We start from the raw sequence: 27,440 nt of genomic DNA, 5'->3' as shown, positions 1-27,440 counted from the left end.
GTTTTTTTGTCCCATTACTGGTTCCGTGTCCATTATAGGGTATACTACTATACTTGTTTATATGTATTTAGTTTGTTTTGAAATTTGAAGACACTAGTGAAATATGTTCCCAATTAACTGGGTTATTCCCACTAGTTACCACCAAGTTGTTACCAGTGGTAACTACTGGGAATTTTTTTCCCACATTTTACCACTTGTAACTACTGGGAAAAAATATTACCAGTAGTTACCACTGGTAAAAGGTAGGAATTAATTTTCCCAGTAGTTGCCACCAAAATTTTGTTAGAGTTCAATACTAATAAAAACAGTATAAATACAGGTATTTTTTTATAGTCACCTGCAATAATTTACGGGGTAAATATGTAACTGAACAACTTTTACTATGAAACCAATATCGAAAAGGCGAAAAAAAATTGACTCTCTCATACAAATATCAACATCAGGCCAGCCAAAATGTATGACACAGCCAATTTTTTTAAATAAATTGATGTTTTAATAAATTATTATAAATTGATTAGTGTTTCGTTTCAGTAAACTGCCTTGAAAATGATCAAAAATACTAAAGCATAAACTGTTTAACTACCTAATAAAATCACTTGAAAAATAATCTAAATGGATGATTAAATTTATCCTTACATTCACATTTTAGTTTCTGCACTTGTACCGGTTAAACTGTTTTAATATTTTTGATCACTTTTAAGGCAGTTTACTGAAACACTAATCGACTTAGGTATAATTATTTATTAAAGCACTCTATATATATATATACTATACTATTTATTCTGTTTTTATTAGTATTTCAATTTAACAAAAGTATGGTAATTTCCCTACTGGGAATAAAAATTCCCAGTAGTTACCACCAAACCGAGTTGGTGAGTGGTAAAAGGTGGGAAAAAAATACCAGTAGTTACCACTGGTAACAACTTGGTGGTAACTAGTGGGAATAACCCAATTAACTGTTCGTCGTCATGGCCCAAGACGTCGCGGTGATGTCTCAGAGGCACCGCCGAATGTGTCAGGAACCGTTATGTCCATTGGACATGCTTTGCTGATTCTAGATTTTATAAGTAGGTACAAACAAAAGAGCAATACATATTTATTTGAGGACAGAACGGAATATTTGTCAAATTAGTGTATCTAATATTGAGAACTTATATTTTTATTTGGTGTGATTGATAATCATTTAAATTTTATTGGTAGTTATCCAAAATTATAATTAGGTGTTTATTGTAATACATAGTTTGTTTTGACTTCTTGAAATGATTTTGCAAAGCACGTAAAATTAACTTAACATTTAGAACTAAGACGTTTTAAATCAAATTTTGTAAGATGAAAATGGATGAAATAATAAATGCGCTCATTTATTAACTCACCGAACGTTTATCAAGGTATCGATATCATAGATCATATTCATCATAGATATCGATATTACTTTACGTTAAATGCCGGTTTTTCTCCCTATTGCGTAGCTGTCAAGAGAGGTGACAGTCATATGTTTTTGACAAGATTTTCAATTTTCATGGCAGGGTTCTTTCTGCGCTTATTTTATAGATTTTAAAAATACAGTATACTTTATGATTTAAAAAATTAATTAAATAAATATGTTAATTAACGGTAACGTAACTTTAAGATTTAAAGCAGCTGAATTGCATTACTTCAACTGGTTATACAGTGTGGCACCATGTTTTGCTGTAAACGCGTCCAAAATCAATATAATTACTGATCCGCGGAAGTTCTACGATTCTTTATATGAAAGGTTTAAAACAGCTAATCGCCGGATATCGGTGGCTAGTTTATATATAGGAACGGGGGCTCTGGAAAAGGATTTGTTGAAAGTGACAAAGGAAAATATGATGGGGAATAAGGCCTTGAAATTGAGTGTTTTACTGGACTATCAGCGAGGAACACGAGGTGAGGTAAACTCACGGAGCTTATTACAAGAATTTTTGACAACTATTCCAGAGCAGTGTAATATTTCTTTATACCAAACGCCTCGTCTTCATGGCTCTTGGTCCAAAGCTCTGCCAGCCAGATATAATGAGATTGTGGGTCTTCAGCACATGAAACTGTATATAGTTGATGACTCGGTACTGTTGAGCGGGGCCAACTGTTCCAAGGATTACTTTGAGAGGAGACAGGACCGCTATATTGAAATCCAGGATGCAGACTTGGCTGATTTTTACTGTGAACTTATAGGTATGATTATGTAAGTTGTATATTTTTTGTTCCTTTTGTTTACTTACAAATTTAATGGTTTGTTAGTGTTTGAGTGATTTTTATATACAATTTGAGTTATTTTATAAAATGGAATAAAAAACATTATTTTGTTTGGAAAAAGGAAAAAGAAACATAATTTAAGTAAGTGTATTGTATTGTATTGTTTAATTCAGTAATCATGGTTGAGTGAATTAGTTAAAACACTTAATATTTCATTCATTCAATTATTATACTTCTTTTTTTCAGATGAAATGAGTAACTACAGCAAAAGATGTGTTAAAGATGGTTATATTGAAAATAAGCATGCTTCAAGAGAAGCAGTGACTCAGGAAGTAAATGAGAAGATAATTAACTTCATCGAGAGATGGCATAATAAGCAGTATTCAAGCACTTTATCTAGTGGTAAGAAAATCTTAATTAATTAATTTTTAACTTAACTTAGGTACAAAAGGTGGACTAAATGACATGGCATTCTCTACCAGTGAACCATAGGGCCAAACAGAAAAATGCCAAGGTGGATGCAGTGAGGGGTTACTATCAAATGTACCTTATCGCTAAAGGACAATATAGCTGAAATGTCTGGATTGTGTTACTTATGTCTTTGTGACAACATAGACATAAATGCTAAATGCCTCTTTAGCAAAACGTCTGCATCTTAGAATGTTACAATTTAAAATGACCTAGCAATAAAAGTCTTTTATCTTCGAATGTCTTTATTACTTAATAGACACAGGGGCGTATTTTGAAATTTGGCGCCCCGGGCCAATACGTTTTGCCGCCCCAGAAGTCAAGGAAGAAAAACAAAATGCAATCCGGCATGCCGCCCCTGGGGGTTGGCATATGCCGCCCCTGGAGGTTGGCGCCCCGGGCCATGGCCCGGATGGCCCTAGGGTAAATACGCCCCTGAATAGACATAAACGCTAAAAAGTCTGTATTGTGTAATGTCTTTTTCACTAAATGGAATAAACGCCAAACGACTCGTTAGCAAAACGTCTTGATTTTGATATGACACTTGAAATTAAAACCTTCCCGCGCATACTTTGTATTGTAAACACATTGACACATTACATTTCCAGACGTTTTGCTACTAACTCGTTCTGTGTTCACGTCAATCAAATAATTTTACTTCCCGCTTATTAGGTATTCTAATCATACGGACTATTTATACTTCCAGACGTTTAGCTACTTAGTCATTCAAATTCTTAGCCATCCAGCTAAATTGACTCTATGCTGACTGTGTATTTTACTTTTATGTCATCTAGCTGAAATGGTCGTTTAGCGATAAGGTAATTTTGATAGTAACCCGCAGTGAGAAGAGTTTAGTTCTATTAATGTTATAAAATTTAGTGTGTTTTCACTCAATCATGCAAAATATCTTAACAGATTTGATAGTTTTAAACTAACAATCTCACTGCAAGTAGTGCAACTAAACAATTCTATGTAGATAAAGTTATGACCAGTTGCTAGTTTATTATATGTATAGTTCTGAAAAAAAAACAAGCTGTAAGTAGAGAATTCATAGACATTTTGATGATAGGAAATATTTTTCTTTTTTCTGGTACCAGGAAATTCCTAGTTTAACAATAAGGTTAATTTTAATATGTTTTAATCACTAATATATTCAGTTTCAGATCCCAATAAGGACACATGGGTATTTCCACTAATCCAAATGGGCGAGTTTGATGTCCGGCAAGATGAAAGAGTGACGCAAGGCTTACTCGGCTCCGCTCCATCCCACTCTCTCATCAGACTGGCCACTGGCTATTTCAACTTGACTGGAGAGTATGCTGACACTCTGCTAAAGGATTGCAAAGCAAACATTAGTTTGTTGATGGCTCATCCCAATGTGAGTACCTATCATACAAATTCGTTTTCATTATGACTCAGCTATACTATATAGAAAATCTAGTACAAAATGTAAAAAATAACTACTAATGCCATAGGTACCCCGGAGTTAACTGAGTTAAAAATAAGTTTTTGGCAAAAATTTCATTTTTGGTACAAGCTTTTATCGCTGACTGTACTTTTCATATGACAGACAACTAATACTCATCGAGACAATTCTAAAAACCACTAACACAATTAGGTTGCGTTGTTTCATCACAGAGTTCCTATGGCCACCTCAGATCAGACTATCAGATCAGTTCGACATTACCATATTATTGTATTGTCATCAAAACTACATACAGCTGCCAATTTTCATGACGCTACGATCCTTGGAAGATGGTTAAATTAGTTACCTTAGATTCCATTACAAGTTAGTTACATACAGGTCGACCGAATAAAAGCTTGTTAAAAACACTGTGTATGTATACCATACATTTAAAATTGACTTTGTGTTTTCCAGGCAAACGGATTTATGGGGGCTTCAGGGCCCGCAGGGGGCATTCCTCACGCATATTCCCTGATAGCAAGGAAGTAAGTTTCATTTAGTTTTAAGTAAATTATAATTCTCAATTACTGATTAAATAGCGATTGATTCTAGTTTAACCGGAAGTGACAACCCCAAAAATACATAAGGTGACGCTCACGTGTTCAGTAATAAACAACGAGTATTTATTGGGTCTCTATTGTTTCCCAAATAGTTTTAAGTCATAATGTATTGTTTGTCCGAATTTTCGTTACTCATAATTGGGCTTTCTCAGAAACGCGTAACTTTTCAGGATTGCCATAAAACAAACCTAACCTAACTTAACCTATCTATGGAATAACCTTACGAAAATCCTGAAAGGTTAACGGTTTCAGTTTTATGACTAACGATAATATGACAAACAATACATTATGACTTAAAACTTTATGGGAAACAACGGGACCCCGTATTTATTCTCTGAAGAGACTTACATCATATCTGCCAGGATCTCAGGGAAAACAGTCGACGGGAGGGAATTTCATTCCTTATTACCTAGTCGTCATAGACGAATAAGACTTGTATTTAGAATTTCAGAAGAAATTATCTTAGGATTAATTAAACAGTTTTTTTATCATAAAATAAACTGAAGTAACTATAGTAATTGCAACCCTTCTTTTTTTTTGTTTTTGAATGATTTGATTATTAAATTCAAAAAACAAAAACAGTAATCATTTCAATGTTTCAGATTCTGGAATCGAGTAGAGGCGTCAAATCAAACGAACAGGGTGCAGATGTTGGAGTATGAACGACCAGACTGGACATTCCACGCAAAGGGTTTATGGTAAATTTTCACTACATTGTAACAGCGTGCAGCATAAGGCTGTAGCATTTATATACTCAAAGAGATCACCATCCTTTCATTGTACAGTCACTAGGGATTGTTATGCGATTTAGGGTTCTTACTAAATTGGAAATTCTATAGCGTAAGTATTGAACAACCAATTTAGCTAGACCCTAAATGGCGCAGCAATCGCGGAGCTTTATGGTACCTACCGGTTTATTAACAGTTCACAAATTTGTGGTCCGTTTGGCAGGCCCCAAAAATTGATCTGACCTTTTAACCCAGAGGAGAAACACATTGATTTGGCTGGTTGAATCATTATTTATTCCTCTACCGAATGTGACTATCGATGGCCCTTGTCTATGCAATTTATGAATTGTCAGCTAACAGTGTGAACGGTGGTACTCATTGGAGTTTAGACCCGCGGCCTACCTTCCGCTACCAACTGTTCCATATTAACTACAAATAATTATAATAAAAACAAGGCGACATGAAAAACTAACATAAGATGATGCTCATCATATGTTATTATTTACAGGTACTACCCGCCGGGCAGTGGGGTCCCGTGGGCCACGCTGGTGGGCTCGGCGAACCTCGGCGAACGTTCTGTCAAGCGCGACCTCGAGGCGCAGGCTGCTATTTTCACAGTCTCATCTGAACTACAGGTGATTTTTGAATACCTAGTTTCAATGTCTCACGGCTAACAGAGTCCGAAACAAAAATTAAAATCTTATTTTAAAAGGGAAGTTTATATAAAAAAAAAGTCCTTGTAAGACTCCGCTGTCCGTCCGTCTGTCACCAGGCTGTATCTCACGAGCCGTGATAGCTAGACAGTTGAAATTTTCACAGATGATGTATTTCTGTTGCCGCTATAACAAAAAATACTAAAAACAATAAAATAAAGATTTAAGTGGGGCTCCCATACAACAAACGTGATTTTTGACCGAAGTTAAGCAACGTCGGGCGGGGTCAGTACTTGGATGGGTGACCGTTTTATGGTACGGAACCCTTCGTGCGCGAGTCCGACTCGCACTTGCCCGGTTTTCTTTTTGTTTGTCGTTTGTCTATGTACGATATTTTGGCTAGGTCCACTGGGGTTGTAGTTTTTCACATGTATGAGCTATAGTTGCGTAGCAGATAACTAAACATTTTGGCCTAATAGGATTATTTAGTTTTTGCTATTTCTTCCACATACTTATGACTCTCACCACTCTGTCTACAGGAAAAGCTTCACAATGAGATCGCTCTCCTACATGCGCACGCGGCGGAGTGCAGCCGCGAGCTGCAGGAGCGCTCGGCGCCGCTGTGGGTGCGCGCTACTGTCGGCCTCTTCCGGACATATTTCTGAACTAAGGGTGACAGGCATTCTTATACAGAGCAGCAATAACATAATTGTCTTGTTTTGGACCGCACTTCGCTGCCCCAATATTACAGGGTTCTATACATTTCAAAATAGTTGAAATTCGACTTAATGTCACTGGGTCTCTATTGTTTCCCAAATAGTTTTAAGTCATAATGTATTGTTTGTCCGAATTTTCGTTAGTCATAATTGTTTTTTCTCAGAAACGCGTAACTTTTCAGGATTGCCATAAAACAAACCTAACCTAACCTAACCTATCTACAGAATAACCTTACGAAAATCCTGAAAAGTTAACGGTTTCAGTTTTATGACTAACGATAATATGACAAACAATACAATATGACTTAAAACTTTATGAGAAACAAAGGGACCCCAATGTCACTATCATCATCATCATCATCATCAGGCTATAGTAGTCCACTGCTGGACATAGCCCTCCCCTAAAGAGCGCCATAGCGCCCTGTCCTCAGCTTGCCGCATCCAGCATCTGCCTGCAGTCTTTCGCAGATCGTCATCCCACCTGGTCGGAGTCAAATGTCACTATGACAATGTTCAAATTTCAGTTCGATAAAAGTGAAACATAGAACCCTGTAATATTGGGGCAGCGACTTGTTTGGGTATTAGATCTCAAACTACATAGGACCTAGGTAATTAGGTATCAATGTATTACTGGCAGGGTTGCATGGTGGGTCATTTACAGAGAGGGTAATATCCTACTAAGGCCTAGCCATACAAATAAAAAATTTGCAACTGAAATTTGAACCTAATGGTGTAGGAAATAAAGTCGATTTAGTTCGGTTTGGACGAAACAAATCAAATGCAATCGAATCTAATAAGTACTATAGCTAGGAACGTAAGCCTTATGCGGATACAGCTAGAGCTAGACAAATAATCTTCGAGCAACACCGGCTTCCAACGCGTCGGAAGCGAGGAGCGATATCTTACCGTACAAATCGTTCTGCCATTCTTTGCGGGGGGGAACGTGCACTCAGTCGCACTTCTCACACACTATATACAAAATCCAATCTGTAATGAAGACACAAATATGTACATCTTGCACACCTCGATCTCTTTTTGTGTACGGACGACACACCGCGCCGCGCTATGCCCAGTTGGCCATGTGCTTCGGCAGAGGGGAAATAGGGCGAATGCCTACTCTCTGCCCGGTGTTTCTCGAAGCAAATAATGGTCGCCAAGAGTTTGAGAAAAGTTATGTACTTAATTTTACTCAGATGGTGTGCCCAGTTTAATAGCTGTTAGGAAAACTAGCTACGACTTAAACGAGAATACCAGCGGGCTCAGCACGGTTCCATTTTTATCGACTATCACTATGCGCGTCCTTTTCGCACTTACATACTTGTTAAAATGTGACAGGCATGGTGACAAGGGATAAAAACGCGACCGTGCTAAGCCGCCAGGACGGCATATGAAACCAAACGATAGAATTATAAATATCAAGGTAAGATGGATGTAACACTGGTAAATCATTACTATAAATGTAAGTTACGAGCAAATTTCGTGTTTCATGACACTAATCTACTTAATTCGACTGTAGTAGTAATATGAGTCATATCATATTATTAGGTAGTTCATATTTTTAATTGTTGTACATTTTTCAGAATGAGTGAGTTTTTGTTAAGTTTTAAGATTGTTTTGTGAGTATTTTAGCTTTAATATGGTTGTATTTGTTGAGAAAATGAATGACTTCGTTAATGATATAATATTGTTTCAATGCCCCTTTGATTTTTTGTGCTTATTTTGTGACATGGGATCGAATGGTATATGTATATTTAAGTATATATATTTTGATATCGTTGGCGTGTGTGGTGCTTAGCGATACTCTAAGTTATCTTTCGGCATCTGCCGATATATTATCGGTCTGCGGCTGGCTTTAGACACGACCATTTTAGTTAGGGACCTTTGACGTTGAAAAGATGGTACACCAGCCAATCTTTTCTCGACATATTTTAAAGTCTACTTATTGGAATTCAATGCATTTAACAGTCAATTTCATTGTCTTGTCTATTGCTGCGTTTCGTCGAAAGCGCCATACAAAATTATCTAGCTGTGACCAGGGGTCGGAAACCGGTATTTGCGTCATCCAAAAATACCGGTATTATTAAGTTCTTTTTCGTTCTTTGGTTTATTATTTCATTTTTAATTGGACAATCTTATAACACAATGTCGTTACATAAATACATGATTCAGTCCTACGTAAAGAGCATAAAATAATTCAAATTATTGATCAATTACGGGGTTTTTTAAAAATACCGGTTCCGAGCCCTGGCTGTGACTGGCTCTCAGTTTTTATAGGAAGCAAGGAACTATCGCCAAAAGTGCTTCTCAGTAGATAATAGGTATGCCCACTAGCGTCACTCTCGCACACATAGCCCTTAGGGAGGTAAATGTTAAAGAATACACATATAAAGCTTTCAATCACTTTTAATCATTATTCATTCTTATTTTCATTCGTTCACATAATAATAATTATCTCGATTCACACTTAAAATAATTTTAAAATAAATTAAATGAAAAAACACTCTGCAATAATTAATTTATACAAAATTCAGTCGTTTTGTGACATTTGATTAGATTACAAGTATACAATTAAAATTACAATAATAGGAATCAGGCACAATTAAAATATCTACTAGTGTTCCACGGAATACAAACAATTATTCGTAAATAATTGATCCCATAAAATAAAAACTCGCTTTTGAGCATAATCATTTGAGATTATAATTGCAATCATATAAATTGAGCAAGAAATAGTTGCTGACCACTTAACAATTGTTTAGTAATACTGTTAAATCAATAATATATTCGACAAATCAACATATATTTGTGTCGTTCTCATTAAAAAGGGTTCTTTTGGTAAAAGCTTACGTCGCGAAGCGTCATGTTTATTTTGGAGCTTCGGCATTAATGGCCACATGGAGGTCCCTTTTCAGTGAGACCGACACATTTTTACATAATTCAGATTAGATTAGACCAAATACTACGGAAAGATAATTCACCATTTTTGCTTGGACGCCATTTTATTCTAATCTTTGGTGCGCTGGGTATAACTATGCTGGCCCTTTCAACTAAATGCAATGTTACTTTAAAATTCTCGCCGGACGGCAATGAGTGTGATACTCTTTAAAATTATTTTTAATCGAAATCATTTAGGTGAGTAACATAAGATAAAATAAATAAGAGGTACCTAATTAAAATACTCCTCGAATACAACTCAATGTTATGGACTATTATTATTTGATCATTATAATATTACAGTGATTTTATTAGAAAAAAAATCAATTTTACACTTAGAAATCAATGCATTTAGTCGTAGCGCCAGTCCACTCGGAAACAGTGTTGTCGCGGTAACGCCTTCTCCCTCTAACACTACGGACGCAGATAGTACAAAAATAGTTCACCTATCCGATACAATTAACACTACTTAACAATTAAGTATGTGAGGAGGCGCTGACTTAACTCCCTAACAACCAATAAACGGACAAATCACCTCACGAGGCAAATACAAAAACAAAGATTCATAAATCTTACTGGAATAGACAACATACACGGCGTGTAAGATTAAACGAAACTAACCTCCTCAAATAATGCTACTTATCGCGAATCACACTAAGGTAAATTGACTAGGCGTTGTGAGTGGGTCGCACTGGTTGCGTTACTCGGGCTTCGACTTACATGAATTATAACTTAGGCGGAAAATAATCTCGAAACGCCTACAGTCTAAGCCGGCGTTTGATAAATTATTACACTGTAAATTATCGTTTTAATATTTTATCAAACGTCAAGGCTTCCGAGAAGACTAATCAACATCAAACTATCGACTTGCAAACAGTCCGCAAAAGCTCCAGATATCTCGCTACATAGGTCAAATAGCGCGTTTCAAGGTCGCCTAAGTCAGACGGTAGTCAGGTCAGAAGCCGGCATCAGGCGGCGGGTCGGGGGGCATGTAGTGGAGTTCGTCTATAGGAGCACTGAACACGTTGTAAAGGACTGCGAACAGCGTGCAGGCCGCGTAGGCCCCGAGCGCCGCCCACCAGAGTAGCCGCTCCCATAGTCGTTGCTGAGCGTGTTTGAGCACTAGTAATCCTATTGTGAGGCCGGCGAGCGCACCCGCTACGTGCGCCGCGTATGATACTGGTGGCGCTTCCTGTAATAAAGAATTATATCCGTATTATGATAGGTAATTTTAAGATTTTTTGGTTTCGGGTCTACTAGCGTTTTATTAGAATTGATAATTGTCGTCTAGTTTAACAGTCTGGAACTTAAATGCAATGAATATTACTAAATACATTAGCATTTATACCTACATAAAGTCAATCGGTGCTAAAATCAGAAGTGATATTAAGCTATTTCGAGATAAACATACTATGCATGGCTCAATCATTATCATTACCATTACTTTGACTTCTTTGAGATCTAGGTATGAATTGTTTCGCTAGGCGCTCATACATATATTATCTTGGTTTAACAGTAGGTAGTATGAATAAACTAGTGATATGAATAAGAATATGACGCTTACCTTAGTATACCTAGCGTGGACCGCAAAGCCCACGTCACACGACGCGACGGCCAGCGCGGCTACCAGCCGCACAGCACCGTACCGCATCGCATGGAAGTTGAGCAGCGCGTTGGCGAGGTGTGCCGCTAAGAGCGCGTACACACCGCCCGACGCGCCCGCTAGACACACGTCCGGGTCTAGGACGGAGGCGGCTAAGGAGCCGCCGAGGACGCCTGCTAGGTATACGGCGCCGCAGCGGAGGGCTCCGTGGACCATCTCGAGAGGTAAACCGACCTGCAAAGAGAAGCCTATCTTTAATAAGGGTTGTAATATTTATGACGAAACTAGTTACCATTGTATAAACAGTACGGTTACCATCAGTTTGTCACTGACATAAACGCCGTCGAGAACGTAATTTACTTTCTATACATCTCGCTCGCACTCGCATATTAGTGCAAACGGGATGTATAGAAAGTAAATTACGTTCTCGACGGCGTTTATGTCAGTGACAAACTGATGGTAACCGTACAGGTAAGACTTTAATTAACTAACTTGTAGTTACATCCCTAAAATATTATTAGTACGAGTAGGCTGTCAGGTGCATACATTTAATGACTGTTGTAGATAAAGTTCCTAATGATGCAAATGATTATTGACTGGATATTGATCCCAATCCTGACTCAGGTATCAGGTAGGTAAATCTATCTGTTACTGAGTCAATCACTCATCCTCACTGACTTAATATTAGAAATAGACACACAGAGCGGAACAAAAATGTCAACAAAATGTGGATCAGAATGACATTAGCTGCAAATTTGCATTGATGATAAAAACGCTTACGTAAATTTTGAGTCAAGATAAATGTTTTGTACGGAAAAGAACTTACTGTCGTAAGCATTAAGTGTCAAATTTGTAAACATTATTACCAACACTGTTAAAACTTTAAGTCCGATGGCACTAAACGTAACTTCACCTTTGTATTTACGTCAAACAACGTCAAACGAGAATAATGAACGAATGGAGTCCCTTTGGTACATTTTAATAGGTATTACTGTACAGAAAAACCGAAGTAATAAATGAAACAAATTTAATTTTATCGGGAGTTCAAATAAAATTAATTCATGGTAACAACCCGTGTAAGTTATCATAAAATAAATTTATAAATTTATTATATTTTCCTTGAAATAAATTCAACTTATTAAATAACTGTGTATTTTAGATCTACATAATACTCTTCGCACTTTCGTTCTTTGCAATATAGTGCACGGGGACATTCAGGTCGCTACTGGTACTGATTGGTTATGGTCTTTATCAAAAAAATCCTGTGGTTGTCACTGTGTTCAGACAGGTTTAACATTTACAGTTAGTCAATGTAAGCCCTTATTGGTCGTGTATATGTCGGAAACAGGGAAATGCGCCGAACACACAAGTGCCGTTTTGCCTTGTTTAAAACTGCATCACCCCTATCTCTTGCTATAATAGCAGTCCACTCTGCACGTCGCATAGGTTTTCTTGGAAATCTTGAATTTAAACATAATATTATATCTTACGAATTCCATATAAAAATAAAAAAGTATTGGCCTCACATCGACTCATTAGATTTTTGTTCCTTCACATCCCTTCTTTGGTACTAACATAATAATTTATTCAAAATCATGAAATTACCACCAGATTACATAAATTATGTAATGCTATCCAAAGAACTAACCGAAAGAAATACATTCCATGCTTTTTCCTCGTTTTATCATTGTTGTTTTTGCATATTTTTACGACCATTTTACGACATTGTTGACAACTTCACATTTGAGCGGTCCATACAAGACTAAACGAAAAAGTAACGCGTGATCTGTTTTAACGTTACTTTTGCGGGGCCATTTTTTGCGGCTGATTGGGTATCCAGTTCTTATTCTATATCAATGCTCATCCTCAAAGAAGAGCGGTTAGTCACTAGGCCAAGTGTTTTTAAGAAAATGAGTCAATGATTTTTCCGAATAACATGACGAGAGTCGTTCGCACGGATTTATACGTGCCGAGCGAAGTAATTAAGTATCACGTTGTATGACCTAGTTCTATTTGGCACTAAACTACTTATAAAAAATATTGCAAAGGTGCGGCAGTATATGCAAATGTAATTAATGGCGTGTTTAGTTATATGAGTATCAAGGCCGCTTTAGGCTTTAATTAATTTCGCATATTGAAATGTATATTCAAATTATTAGGTAAATTTGATGACAGGTGGATACAAATGTTGACTCACATATTTTGCCCTCTTTTACGATTCTTACAATGAAATGTCATAATTACCTATTTATTTGTTTCTACTTTACGTGACTAGAGTTAGACCTAGAAAAGTCTGCATCGATTTTGATAGCCCACGCAGTGCAAGTGTGCAGACTTTTCATGGTCTAACTCTAGCAATGAACATTGTATGTTTAATTAAGGTGCATGCAGGTGCAACAAGAACACACTTAAGAATGAGACCAAATTGCATCGTGGACGAGGCGTTTACAGGGAAGGTCCTATCTATGAGGACTTATGTCGTTAAGTGGTATAGACCCACAAGGAGTACCTACGACTCCTTGCTTTGAGTTTCCTATCAAGCTGGCATCTTTATAACCAAACAAATTCCCGAATATTTCGAGTTCAAAAGCTAGATCAGGCGCCTGATAGCCCCAACACTTGCGCTTGTTCCACCGCACGGCGCACACCACACGCTTCCTTATTCGAGACTGAACCAACTGGTAGTACTCACCGCCAGTTGCACAAGCAGGTTGAAGGCCAGGTGCAGCCAGCCGGCGTGCACCACGCTGTAGGTGAGGAACCGCCACAGCTCGTGGCGGCGGTCGGGCCGGTACACCAGCGGCGAGTCCACGGGCACAGGGCCCGCCGCCGCCGCCACGCCGCCCGCGCCCCACGCGTACCACGCGAAAACGCCCAGCTACAAACAAAAAAAAAACACAATTAAACATTAAGTATTATGTATCGCATTGCCTGCTTAGGCTGTTTGGGATTGGGATAACATCGGCAATCTCCTCATCACTTGACTTTAATTAAATTCCAAATGCACATATGTCAATGTAAAAACTGGTGGTAGACGTACAGTCAAGTGTAAAAATATGGATGCACAAATCATCTCAAAAATATGTCCCATAGCTCTTATGTCAGCGAATTAAGAACTATGGGACATATTTTTGAGTAAGTTGTCTACCTACACCCATATTTTTTATTCGGGAGTATTGTATAGGTACCTACATACGTATTGGTTACCGAATACCATATTATGAGTTATGACGAGAATATTCATAAATTCTCTAACACTGGGTCAGATGTCGAGTTCCGACGTATTGGGGACACTTCCGAACGTAAAGATAAGAATTTTCCGTATTTTCATCAAAATCTTAGCGTTGCTGAATGTCCTTTGGCCGAGCTCTACCAGAAATAGCTACATTGCGGCGTGAAAACGTAAAAAAAAGATATATTCACAGCCATTACGGTATCTTGAAATAGCGCACAATAAGCCTTTTAGTGTAAAAGCATTTTCATGTGGCAACTTTAGGGCCTAAAGACAAAGCCCGTATGTCAACGTCTTGTTCAAATAGTGTTCGTTGTCGCCTTTTCGGCGCCAGACGTAATTTAGGCTATACAGTACTGTCGTCAATAAAAATATCTCTAAATGGAATCTGTAACTCGGGTCGTGGTAAGGTACTTTCAATACGAGCTCAATTGTTTAACGGAGACCGTTAGCAGAAAGCATGCGATTTATCCATAGCGGAGCATCCACAGACACATGTAAGTTGTGTCGCATGTGGGTACCTACCGCAATTAGCATGAAAACATAGCATAACAAATTTTGAGCTAAGCTACGACGTACTACGTATACTAACAAGGGTATTTGGGAATTTTCAATTCATCAGACCGATAATCTGTAAATTTTTGTATTGACCTAACACCTTTTTACTGAGAATCAATCACTTGCGCACAATGGAAATTCATTTGTTTTAAACAAATACCTGTCTTCATTTATCATCGGAAAAATTGGATTTGTCGACAAATATATTGAATATCAACTGCAGAGTTTGATGGTTACCATTAGCACAGTCGTTATCATTAGCATGTCCGAGATCCCTCTGAGTAGTCTATTCAAATATGAGTCTGTGCATGAATCAATGTGTGACGGCGCGGGCGCAACGATTGTTGTGATTCACGTAAACCGCTGGCGCGGACGTGAAATCCGCAATTACACTTTTTAATTAACCAGCAACTGGAGCGCGGATGGTGCTGTTAGTAGAAAGTGACCTGCACGATTTTACATTATCTATGCGTGTATTGATTGCGATGAGTATTGGTTTGTCTAATGCTCGTATTTTTCTCAAATGATTTACGCACGCACAAGTAGTAGAAACCAGTGGTTGAATTACATCTTTTGCTAAGAATCAGTGTAACGCATAAGGTCTAAATACTCTCTAAATCTAAATAAACATTATTGGTACATACCTTTCTCAAATGAGTTTGCAAGTGGACATGTTGAAACCATCTTGCATGTACCCTTTATAAAGCAAAAGAAAGTTCTGATTGTGAAGAAACACGAACTGAACTGAAGATAGTACATTAAGGTTTAATTCGGAACGGTATGCCTACCCTTTGGAGTTCCGCGACACATCGAACATCTAATTCGAAAGGCATCCATCTACTCGTACGTTCCTGTCGCTTGATTTTAGTAAGCGCTATAGAGTACGAGAAACAAGTCCTTCAATTTTGAAAAGCCATCCTGTCGGCCTTTGCCGCTCGGTTCAGAATTACATATTAACGAGGATTTAAAGGGATAAATCAAGAAATAGAGCAAACTTACCTCGAGGAGTGTGACACAGATGATAAACAGTGGCGGAGGGCAGCATGTATACCGCTCCTGGTAGTATTTTCGCTCCCTCTCCTCTGGGAGCACTTCCATTGCGACTAAGTGCACCATCCTGCGAAAAATATTCTTAATTAGTACTTAGTACATTACATACATTTTTAGTTTTTTTTTTTGGTATAGTATTCATACTATTTTATGAGATCAGCTAAGGACTGAGGAGAGTGACGTAGTATGGAAGTGGCCTTTACTCTGCAGTGCATGGGTAAATACAAGCGGAGTTGATAGAGATAGATAATTCAACATTCTAGTGGCTGGCCGCTTTGGCTACAGAACTGTTGATGGTTTGGTTACACCACAGATTGGCATAATACGAGTACAACCTATAGGGGCGCTATCAGAGTATAGTGACAACAGCTGCATTAAAAACTACTTCCAGTAGTGGACTATAAAATAGACTTATGATATTCATTAAAAAAATACAGTTTAGCTTAGCTTAGCCCTGATGATAAGGCTTTCCTAAGCTTATCTTTAACCCTGTTCAGCATGAAGCTACAAAACATCTGTAGTAGAAAACCAGACTAAGTTTTCAAACATAACTTTCATTTATACATAAAATTCGTGTGCAAGAGCTTACTTTCACGAGTTTCACGTATTGTTTCGATTGGCCTCCACAAAGCAATCTATTAACGATTTATGATTCGGAACCGTTTCCAACATGTCAATGTGACACGAACGACAGCTTGGAAATATTTTTAGCGACGATAATCAATACACGTACACCATAATGATTGGAATGGCGGTTCACACGTAACAATTTTGAAACACTAAAAATTTACAAATCATGTTTTTTGCAGTTACATTTTACTTCGAATTTAGCGGTCGGACATTTATACTGGAGTTTATAAAGCGGAAGGCTTGTCAAATGCACGGCATATCCGATGTCGGTTTATCTATGGTTTTAAAAGTAGCAGTTGTAAACCTCTTTTTAAATATTTAAAGCAGGTAATATGTATGTGCGCGATAAACTCAAAAAGTTTACGGATTTTCATGCGGTTTTCACCTACTCGTATCAATCAATACAGCGATTCTTGAGAAATGTTGAGAGGTATAGTATAGAAGTTAGACCAAAAAAAGTCTGCAGCGATTTTGATAGCCCACGCAGAACAAGTGTTATTTATACGTCACAATAGAAGTTTGACGTTTAAAATGACTCTTGCACTGCGTGGGCTATCAAAATTCTTGAAATGATTTTTTGGTCTAACTCTATATGATTGTTTAAAGTTTTGTGTAACCCGTGCGAAGCCGGGCAGGTCGCTAGTTCGTTAAGAAATTGGAATCGATGTAACTCTAATAAAAATGGAATAAAAATCAATGAATTCGATCTAACTGATACAAAACGAAAGCGGTGGAAATATATATTTTAGGAACATCTTCTTCCTCGCGTTATCCCGGCATTTTTGCCACGGCTCTTGGGAGCCTGGGGTCCGCTTGACAACTAATCCCAAGAATTGACGTAGGCACTAGTTTTTACGAAAGCGACTGCCATCTGATCTGACCTTCCAACCCAGAGGGGAAACTAGGCCTTATTGGGATTAGTCCGGTTTCCTCACGATGTTTTCCTTCACCGAAAAGCGACTGGTAAATATCAAATGATATTTCGTACATAAGTTCCGAAAAACTAATTGGTACGAGCCGGGGCTTGAACCCGCGACCTCCGGATTGCAAGTCGCACGCTCTTACCGCTAGGCCACCAGCGCTTCTATATATATATTTTAGGAACATATGTTCCTAAAATTCTGAAAGTTGTCCTTAACCCACCGCCTATGTCGGTCGCGGATGCGTATTACCTACATGGTTTTGATGAGTGAAGCTTTAATAATAAAGCGCACCAACCTGGCGAAAAACGTAGGGTCTTCAAGTAGCAGTCGGAAGTCGTTCTCGGAGCTGACCTCGCGGTCGCGCTGGTGCACTGCGCATCTATAGCTGCGCGTGCGTTTGCCGCTCATCTGAAACAAGAGACAGTCCGGTAAGTTCAACGCTCAATATTCAAATAAGGATTAATCTCTGGTCTAATCATTCTAATCAGCAAAATGACACGCTGCAGAAGTTCTTATAATGAGATTTGACGTCTAAATACTTGATACTTCCTTTCGGTTTCGGTAACTAGATTTTTGTTGCTGCATAACTTCATATAAGTATAATAATGTGTACTGATGTACATATGTACTGAGATTTAACGTCTTGATACTTGCTGTCAGTAACTATATTTTTACCTTATCATAATATATGTCGTTTATAATGATACACTCTCACTTTGTTCAGTTCAAGTCGGTGCAAAGTTATAATTAGAGGGAGTTCAGTTGTTTTAAATTAGATACACTCGAAACAGGTGGCATCCCGGAATACAATAAAATTAAATATTACTCGTTATAGTGCACCCTCCCTAGGTCACGTTCACGATGTGTTTTCCCGTGTTCCGTCACACACGGTTAATTCTAAACATAGTGTTTCGTTAGTGCACGTATGTGCAACATTACATTAATTACTACATTTAAGTACTACAACTATACCTAAGGGCGATAACAAACATATTGATTAAGTGCCTACAGATAATACATCGGTCGCACGTTTATTAAATGCTCGAATTAGTTGCAAGTCCTTGCAATAAATAATTGAACCTTTGATATTATAGTGTGTACTTTATTTAGTTTTTCGTGTTAGTGATTTTGCAAAGAAGTAGATATTATTTAGCGTACATAAAAATATACAAAAACGCTATTTTAATATAATTTGTCAGCGGCAATCTTATAAGAAACTCATAAAAGTTTGCTAACTCGTAATCGTCAATAAAGCTGGCTCTTCGTACATTACTCAAGTATTTATGTGCATAAACATCCATCGAGTGGCATCGAGGTTTAGTGTGAGAACTGCCAGTTTAGCGTCGCGAGGGTGGATTTACGAGTCTTGGTCGTCGCTGGCTCGCGTCCAGCGCCTATCGACCCCGCCGCAGAACAAATATCCAAGTCAGTACTTTGCGAGCTATTTTTTATATATAGCGTCTATATTAAAAAATAAAGCCGATGAAAGACCACCTCGTCGAAAGTGTAATGCTTTTAAATATCAAGTCCTGGCATATGATTTTGTTTTAAGGATATAGGGATAGTGTGGAAATTTATTTATATAATTGGATATATCCTTATATAACTTATCAAACTTTAAATAATTAGGGACTCATATCATAAAGTGGTACAGCACTTTATGATTGCTTTTAACTTAAAATACTGCTTATTATACTTTACCTATGGAGCTGACCGCCGCCCTTGGGACTCGGCCCGAGCCGACATATCGCACCCTCGAGAAAATAATGTCATTTGCGACTACACTCCCCAAAGGCATTTGGGACTTTATTTATTCAAGGTTGGATATGGATTGTGGACGGTAAAACCCGAGATTAGGCTCCAGTTACCTAAGTATACGCACCTTGATAAGTTATTTAATATCGCTAGTTTAAATACATTCGTGTTATTATTTCTACCACGATTCAATTCAGGTTGTTAACTTGTACAGCGAGTGGACAATACAATATAAGAAATCTGATATAAAACTATATCTAGTATAGGAAGACCTTAAATATTTGAGATTAGGACACTGTAAGACGTAGTCAGTTCATGTAAAGTTAATAAGCCATTTAATCAAGATTGAAAAACGTGTAGGTAGCCTTAACATCCAAATTAGGCATTAAATATTAATCTAATGATGAATCAGGTGCGGTATTCGAGCTTAAATGACACGAGAATTCCATTCTTATTAGACTGCAGTCAGTCAATTTGACAACCGAAATTAAGGTACCAGTTATAAAATATGGTGCATTGTAAATTACCTATATTGATACATAACATTATCATTCACATGAAGTTAATATTCCGTTTTATATTCAAGTAAAACATTCAATATTTTAAGTACTTACAACAATAATTATAACTACATATAATACCTAAATAAATTAAAGCATGAATTTATTTTAGTGCTTTCAATGCGTCGTCGTCGGTGGCATCGTTTCCTGGTGGCAACACACTATTCAGTATATTCGAATAGACATTACATACATTGCGAATAGACAATAATACACGAATCCCATGTGAGTTTAAAAAGGATGTATATGCAGTAAACAATTGGCATATGCAATGCTAGATGGTATGAGGCAACGACGGCGGGTGGGCGTTCGGCGCGGTGAACGACTGGCCTGGCCGCGATGCCGCGATGCCGACCAGCATTGTCTCCCCAGTCGTTCAACTCCGTTTCCCACGAGACTGCGAAATGGCCATTGCCAAAGCCCAAATACAAATAACCTAGACGCGCCGCAGACGCTGCTAAATCCGTCTCGGCTTGGAACTCGAGAGTGTCGTTATCGCGGAATCGGTATTGATCATTGTTACTCCATCTTGCTATTGATCTGATACTTTCTGGGTTAACTCTGTACTAAGTGATGTTCGGATAGTGATTATTGATTTTTAGGGTTCCGTACCCAAAGGGTAAAACGGGACCCTATTACTAAGACTTCGCTGTCCGTCCGTCCGTCCGTCCGTCCGTCTGTCACCAGGCTGTATCTCACGAACCGTGATAGCTAGACAGTTGAAATTTTCACAGATGATGTATTTCTGTTGCCGCTATAACAACAAATACTAAAAACAGAATAAAATAAAGATTTAAATGGGGCTCCCATACAACAAACGTGATTTTTGACCAAAGTTAAGCAACGTCGGGAGTGGTCAGTACTTGGATGGGTGACCGTTTTTTTTTTGCTTTTTTTTTGTTTTTTTTTTATATGGTACGGAACCCTTCGTGCGCGAGTCCGACTCGCACTTGCCCGATTTTTTATTACACCATTACAAATGAAATACTGTTATAAAGCGTGTAGCAAAAATAGGTTACGTTACAAATAAAATAATCAATAACTGCAATCGGCACGTTTTGATACTTGCGAATTTCAAATTAATAATAACACAAGCCAATATTATTTGAGTGTCTAAATAATTCATCGATGGGTTTGATTGTGCTATTATAAAATCCAATGGTAAACAGTTCCATAAAAGACGGGGACTCATCCATATTCGGCTTAATTGTATTGTCTGGATCGTGCCGCTATCTGCAGGCCAATGTTTATGTGTCAAGTCTGGATTTGAAATAGTAGTGCGGTGGAAACAGTCTATTGATGTTTAAGCTTATGGTGACGGGACGTGTGGAGTTGGTGTAATAGTTGGTAGTGCGCGGGCGCCGTGGGCGCGGCGCGGGCCCGCGTGGGCGCCGCGTGACTCACGCCGACATCCGACACGTCCGATACGTATCCGGAACCACTAACTAGCCACTATTGCCATCGCCCGTCAAACGGGCACGCGAGCCTGTGCGACACATTACACATTCTAATAGCCTCTTATCAGGTAGATTGAATCACATATAAGTTTCGATACACTTAAACGCTAAAAATATAAAGATATCGTTGAATTCCTTGAAAGAAATGAGACAAAATCAGAATCAATAAACTATTCTAAAAGTTATCTTTCAAAATTGCTTGAGCTAAAACTAAAGATTTACCGTCTCGTTTCATTATTTCATGTTCAAATATGGGTGCTGATTTATTGGTCGGTGACTTATGGACACCTACGCTCGCGAATAGACTCAATGCGACTTTTATGAATGGAACTATAATTGATTTCCTTGCGCAGTTCACTGTATTATTCATATATCATTTAATGAATATTTATAATATCGATATTTGAATAACAAACTTTTAATTAACGATGCCTAACAAGTACCGTGTAGAATTCATAGCTTAATTCATTTAAGCAACTAACAATGAGCTTTCCCGGGAGAAATGTCGCTGCTCGGAAGACACAATGAGTGAATCTCCGCATTGCGGGGTTTTATCTAAATCTAGCATATTAATGTTAGATTTAGTGTGGCAAAGTGGTGTGCCGGGCACGTGAACGCTGGGAGTTTCCCACGCGCCCACCTCCGCATTATTATGTTCAAATCTCTTCTAGTCTCTTTCCATTATTACAATGCCGAGAAAGTACACCATGCGTTTTGCAAGTGGGAAGAATAGATAGGCAAAGTTTGTTAAAAGTATTAATTAAATAAACACTGTAAAATTCAAGCCTCTGCTTTAATCACGAACTAGGATAAGTGAAGTAACAGTCAAGCACATTGATTTATGGATTGGATACGTAAAATGATATAAAAACTAGGACATTAATTGAGCCTCCCATAACTACCCGTTAAGTCGCTGTAATTGTAACCAAATTAGGGTGGCTCGAGGAATTGACTGGGTCGGTGGTCAGCGCGTGGAACTCGGGGCAAGGTGTGCTTTGCTTTCCTACCAATGCTTCCGGTTCCGGCAACCGCTTGTTGTTATTCATTGCTACGTGCCAGCGGGAGGGAACGAACGCTTTAGAGGGAACCTGAACCAAGCCGTTATATAAATTATAGCAGTGTTACGTGCATATCATATTAAGTTATTCCGATTATTGTTGTATTGTTTTCTCATATAATCAAGCTGTATCTTAATGTAATAATTAATTAGGTATGAGGCGATTGAATTGATGACCAGTTTCATTGAATGCAATGAGCTGCCCACTAGCAGACAGTTTGACTGGTTTCTCATTCACCATTCATTGGGTTTATGAATGAATTGTGACATACTTTGCTACTTAGTGTGTTCGGCAAGTCGCGACCTGTTCACGCTCGTTACTTGGCCGGCGGCTGTCATGATTTTGACAAAAAAAGACGTAGGTACAGGTACATTATCATTATTGCACCATTATTACAAGTAATCAGTATCAAAACGAATAAATTAATGAGAATGAAAATACGTTAAGCTGTCTCGGAAAATATTAGTACTGATATTAAATATATATGTATATAAATTGTGTCGATATCATCTTTAAAGTAGCTATGTATTATATTCTTATTGAAATAAGGTCACCAAAGTACGTAGGTAAGGTATGTGTAGGTAGCTGGGTAGGTAAGATAGGTAGGCTTTGGTTTGTAGGCGAGTAAAGCCCGTCTTATTCCGCGCCGTCTTAAACGCGACGAATTGGCAAGCAACAGAGCGTGGTAACGCCACCACAAACGTGAAATTCCTATGAAATATGACGACTTTAATAGTGGCGCTATAGTGTTAGCAGATTGACTCTAACAAATTTATAATCTTATACCTTTAAACGAGCAATTCTTGTATATATATTTATATATTTCGGGGATCTCGGAAACTGCTCTAACGATTTCGATGAAATTGGCTATATAGGCTTTCGGGGGCGAAAAATCGATCTAGGGTGGAATCACATCTATCAGCATCGAGCCGCATTTTATATATGAGAAATCCTCGTTAGTATGAAGATGCGTACGCATGCTTTCAGCTTTTCGATGCGTACGCATCTTCATACTAACGAGCGATTTCTCATATATAAAATGCGGCTCGATGCTGATAGATGTGATTCCACCCCTACTCGTCTAATCGTCTTACTCTGGGAAAAAGCGCATTTTTGAGTTTTTATATAATTTCCGAGCAAATCTCGGTCTCCCAGATATAAGGTATTTAAGAGTCACAACAACCTAGCCGGTGCAATACAATAGAAGTTATGCTCTCATTTTAAACCGACATGCTGAAATACCTAACATGAAAATTGGCATGAATAACAAATATGAAGTAAAGAATATCATAGTCTGTTACTAGTTTTTGTTGCTAGAAAAAGTACAAAAAAAATAGAGCGAGGAGATAGGACTTTTGTATATAAAACTTCGATTGTATGGAGGCGGATTTTTGTAACTCTTGTTTTACTATTGGCAACAGTGGCAGTTGTACAGTTTTGGAGCGGATAAATGGTTCAAAACAAAAATAAAGACTAGGCTATTCTGTTTCAGCGTAAGTAGCATAACATTGAACAGCATAATTGTGCAAGGTTGCCTAAGTTCGTTAATATAATTACTAGGTCTATATACAAAGTAAAATCGCGTGTGAGAATTAAACTAACTACTATGCGTATTGCAAGTTGCACAACTTGGTTCCTTGTGTGCTCTATTGATTTCGTAGCTGTTAATTTTTAAGGTCATGCGATGAGTACCTCTGATTTGACCTGGCTAACTGGCGATCATTTAGTATTTTTAACATTTCCGTTTTAATTGTAAACCGTATAGGTGTTACGGTTTTATAATTGACTGGAACAGACCCCAGTGATCTCAATCCGTGGGCCAAACAAATCGTTCATGACCAATTTTTATCTCAAATCGATAGGTAGATGTGCCACGATGATCGGCGTATCGGATTGTCTCGTTTCGGTTAATTTTATTTCGATGGCTAGTAAAATTCATGTCAATACAATGTCGTACCGTGAAGTCAGTAGCGGTTGATCTACATAAAAAATGCAGCATAAATCACGGTTCAACTTCCCAGGCGATTACTCACGCTCGTGAGCCTTTTGCAGGTGAAAATAATCGGTTTGTTTCGATATAAAACAGAAAACTTTTCGGTGTCTCAGATCTTATCTAACTGATCGTTTCATTTATACAAGTAAAAAAAATCGGGCAAGTGCGAGTCGGACTCGCGCACGAAGGGTTCCGTACCATATAAAAAAAAAAACAAAAAAAAAAGCAAAAAAAAAAAAACGGTCACCCATCCAAGTACTGACCACTCCCGACGTTGCTTAACTTTGGTCAAAAATCACGTTTGTTGTATGGGAGATGGGAGCCCCATTTAAATCTTTATTTTATTCTGTTTTTAGTATTTGTTGTTATAGCGGCAACAGAAACACATCATCTGTGAAAATTTCAACTATCACGGTTCGTGAGATACAGCCTGGTGACAGACGGACGGACGGACGGATGGACGGACGGACGGACGGACGGACAGCGAAGTCTTAGTAATAGGGTCCCGTTTTACCCTTTGGGTACGGAACCCTAAAAACGATTCAAGGTGTGTGATTGGTTTTTTCCCTGAATTCCTATTTTCAAATTTCTAGCGATTCTCAAATATTTCTATGGGAAATTGGAAATACATATTAACAAAACAGAAAACGTTATAATTATATAACTTATCATTAAGAAATAAATTTAACTTATCATTAGCAGATCTCTTTTTTTAATTTCTGCAGAATTATAAAATATCAATAAAGCACATTGTAAACCTTAAACATGTTGACAGCTGCCAGCTACAAATGAATCCCATTTTTTCACGACGGCGGCTTCTATCTTTCAGTGTTCCAACTTGGTTGGTGTTAGATTAATGCATAAATTGAAGTGTTTATTGTTATAGAATGTAGTCAAATACCTATAAGTTACCTATTTAATTGTTTACTACTGAACCAATAATAAAATAGGAATAAATACAATACAAGTCAATTATCGAAAAAATAAATTAAGTCAGAAGTAAGTATAAAATCTTCAAGTATCAAAATTTATCCGTCAGTGTACAGCAGTGTTTATAGCAAGTGCATATTTATCTATTCTCACGAATGAATTAAATTCTAACCCATTTTAGGCAGGTTATTTGCCCTTCATCAAGTAAAACAGATTTTCATTAAGTACTTACACTTAGGATACTGAATTGAAGCAAATGACGACAAGCAACAACAACTAATCTTTTGCTAAAATTGGTTAGGTTAGTTACTTTTAAATAATTTATTTAATATGTTGGTTAAATAGTAACGAATAAGTGTAAGTTATTTATAATACAAAATAATCTAGTTTAAATGATTATAGCATCGAATCAACAAAACAAATCTTGAAAGTTTTGTTGACAGTCAAAAACACCGACACCGGCTAACATAATCCTTCAGTTTTTAAACAGTTATAAGATTAATAAAATTCATTCTCCTTTAATTCCAACCAAATGCATATAAAAAAGAAAACACCAAACAATTTGACATTAAGTATACATCAAAGATAACATAAAATTGTAGGTTATCATAAAAACAAAATCACCAACTTACCCATCATTTTTGAGAATTATTGAAACTGTCACAAACAATGTTCTCGTTCTTATAATAAATAATGAACACTGCACTTTCTAGTCTCTATTAACAATAGTATAACTGTTTTTTGTGAAACTTTTAATTAATGTGGTTTGTTACAGAACTTGGAGAAGACGCGAGCGTGAAACAGCTGAGATATAGAAAATGGCGGCACGCACTCTCCGCTCGAGCGCTAAGCACAGACTGACGGACGGAATGGAACGAACGCATGTAGACGTTTCATTCCATTTGCATCGTTCTTTTCTTTTTGCCTGGCTGGCGGCTGCCGGAATCGCATTGGCACCCTAAACGCAAGGGATTTTTATATGAGGGGTAGTTTTGAAAAAAATGTTTGTTTGTGAATGGTGAAAGAACTTCGTGCCTAATTGTGTGGTTAATCCATTTAAACTTCTTAAGAAATTAACAATAATAGGAGGCAACTTTTATTTATTGTTATAAGTATGTTTTTATTTGTAAGTAGGTATATGGTTAGGTAGGCATGTAGGTAAAAATGTACTTATGTAACATTCAATTAGGTAGGCCGTACGTAGGTTTAGAACTAAACAAACCATAATTATTTTTTGTATGTTTGTTTATTAGGTTAGTGACAAAGGTTTATTAGTAATAAAAATAGGTTCCTATCTGAACCATCAGTAGGGACTAGGGACGGATGGGATGTGAATAAAATATCAAACAAATAAGTTGCTGTAATTTTATAAATGTACGGTTAGGTAGCTAGACTAGCTAAACATTAGGTATACAGGGTGGTTTAATTATTAGGTGGGTAATACTAGGGTCATTCTCTGAGAATACGTCTGCGGTTGCCTCTAATTGCCTCGACTATTTTCATACATTTTGTATGAAAATATATCCTGGGTCGCGGCAATTAGACCGTAGAAATATTTTTGAGAATGACCGACAAATACAGCTTAATAGGTATTAGACTAACTTCTGCCCGCGACTTCGTCTGCATGTGGGAGATGATAATGATTGATAAAAACAACTTTCTCGGGCATCTACCTAACTATCTCCATACCAAATTTCATCTATAATATCCGTTCAGCGGTTTAAGCGTGAAGTGGTAACAGACAGGCAGACCGACAGTTAAATACTTTCGCATTTACTGAAGTAGGTATATGTAGTATTAATATAAAATAAATACATTATACTTTCGTAAAAGTATACCTCCTAGTCCTCCTACATTAAAACTGTCACTAAATAGGTAATTTTATAAGTACCTATGTATGTAACTATATTATCTGAGTTATGGCATGACCATCTAGGCGCCTAGGTAGGA

The 27,440-nt window shown here is 37.6% G+C and overlaps 2 protein-coding genes across 3 annotated transcripts; one reads left to right on the top strand and one right to left on the bottom strand.

Moving 5' to 3' along the window:
• Positions 1–1,508: 1,508 nt before the first annotated feature.
• Positions 1,509–7,158, top strand: LOC134791483 (CDP-diacylglycerol--glycerol-3-phosphate 3-phosphatidyltransferase, mitochondrial). Its single transcript, XM_063762526.1, has 7 exons — positions 1,509–2,196; positions 2,464–2,619; positions 3,843–4,063; positions 4,565–4,635; positions 5,313–5,408; positions 5,947–6,073; positions 6,631–7,158. Exons 1-7 carry the CDS (start codon positions 1,602–1,604, stop codon positions 6,754–6,756), a joined length of 1,392 nt encoding a protein of 463 aa, XP_063618596.1. The 5' UTR covers positions 1,509–1,601; the 3' UTR covers positions 6,757–7,158.
• Positions 7,159–9,194: 2,036 nt separating this feature from the next.
• Positions 9,195–26,575, bottom strand: LOC134791738 (protein rhomboid-like). Of its 2 annotated transcripts, XM_063762875.1 has the most exons (6): positions 26,123–26,575; positions 18,033–18,145; positions 16,134–16,251; positions 14,037–14,222; positions 11,306–11,578; positions 9,195–10,933 (listed from the first exon to the last, which is right to left on the bottom strand). In XM_063762875.1, exons 2-6 carry the CDS (start codon positions 18,143–18,145, stop codon positions 10,697–10,699), a joined length of 927 nt encoding a protein of 308 aa, XP_063618945.1. In that variant the 5' UTR covers positions 26,123–26,575; the 3' UTR covers positions 9,195–10,696. The 2 variants fall into 2 exon arrangements, with proteins under 2 accessions (XP_063618945.1, XP_063618946.1); XM_063762876.1 differs by lacking the exons at positions 18,033–18,145; positions 26,123–26,575 and adding an exon at positions 16,774–17,101.
• Positions 26,576–27,440: the final 865 nt, after the last annotated feature.

This window comes from Cydia splendana, chromosome 6 (genome assembly GCF_910591565.1).
Source record: "Cydia splendana chromosome 6, ilCydSple1.2, whole genome shotgun sequence".
Classification (NCBI taxonomy): Eukaryota; Metazoa; Arthropoda; class Insecta; order Lepidoptera; family Tortricidae; genus Cydia; species Cydia splendana.
This window is presented reverse-complemented; position numbering and strand designations above follow the sequence as displayed.

Coding starts and splice junctions, on each gene's coding strand:
- LOC134791483 (XM_063762526.1), top strand. CDS start 1,602: ATGTTAATTAACGGTAACGTAACTTTAAGATTTAAAGCAGCTGAATTG. Junction 2,620..3,842: donor TTCAAGCACTTTATCTAGTG/GTAAGAAAATCT, acceptor TAATATATTCAG/TTTCAGATCCCAATAAGGAC. Junction 4,064..4,564: donor TGTTGATGGCTCATCCCAAT/GTGAGTACCTAT, acceptor TGTGTTTTCCAG/GCAAACGGATTTATGGGGGC.
- LOC134791738 (XM_063762875.1), bottom strand. CDS start 18,145: ATGAGCGGCAAACGCACGCGCAGCTATAGATGCGCAGTGCACCAGCGC. Junction 16,252..18,032: donor GACCCTACGTTTTTCGCCAG/GTTGGTGCGCTT, acceptor TATTTTTCGCAG/GATGGTGCACTTAGTCGCAA. Junction 11,579..14,036: donor ACCTGCTTGTGCAACTGGCG/GTGAGTACTACC, acceptor TTCTCTTTGCAG/GTCGGTTTACCTCTCGAGAT.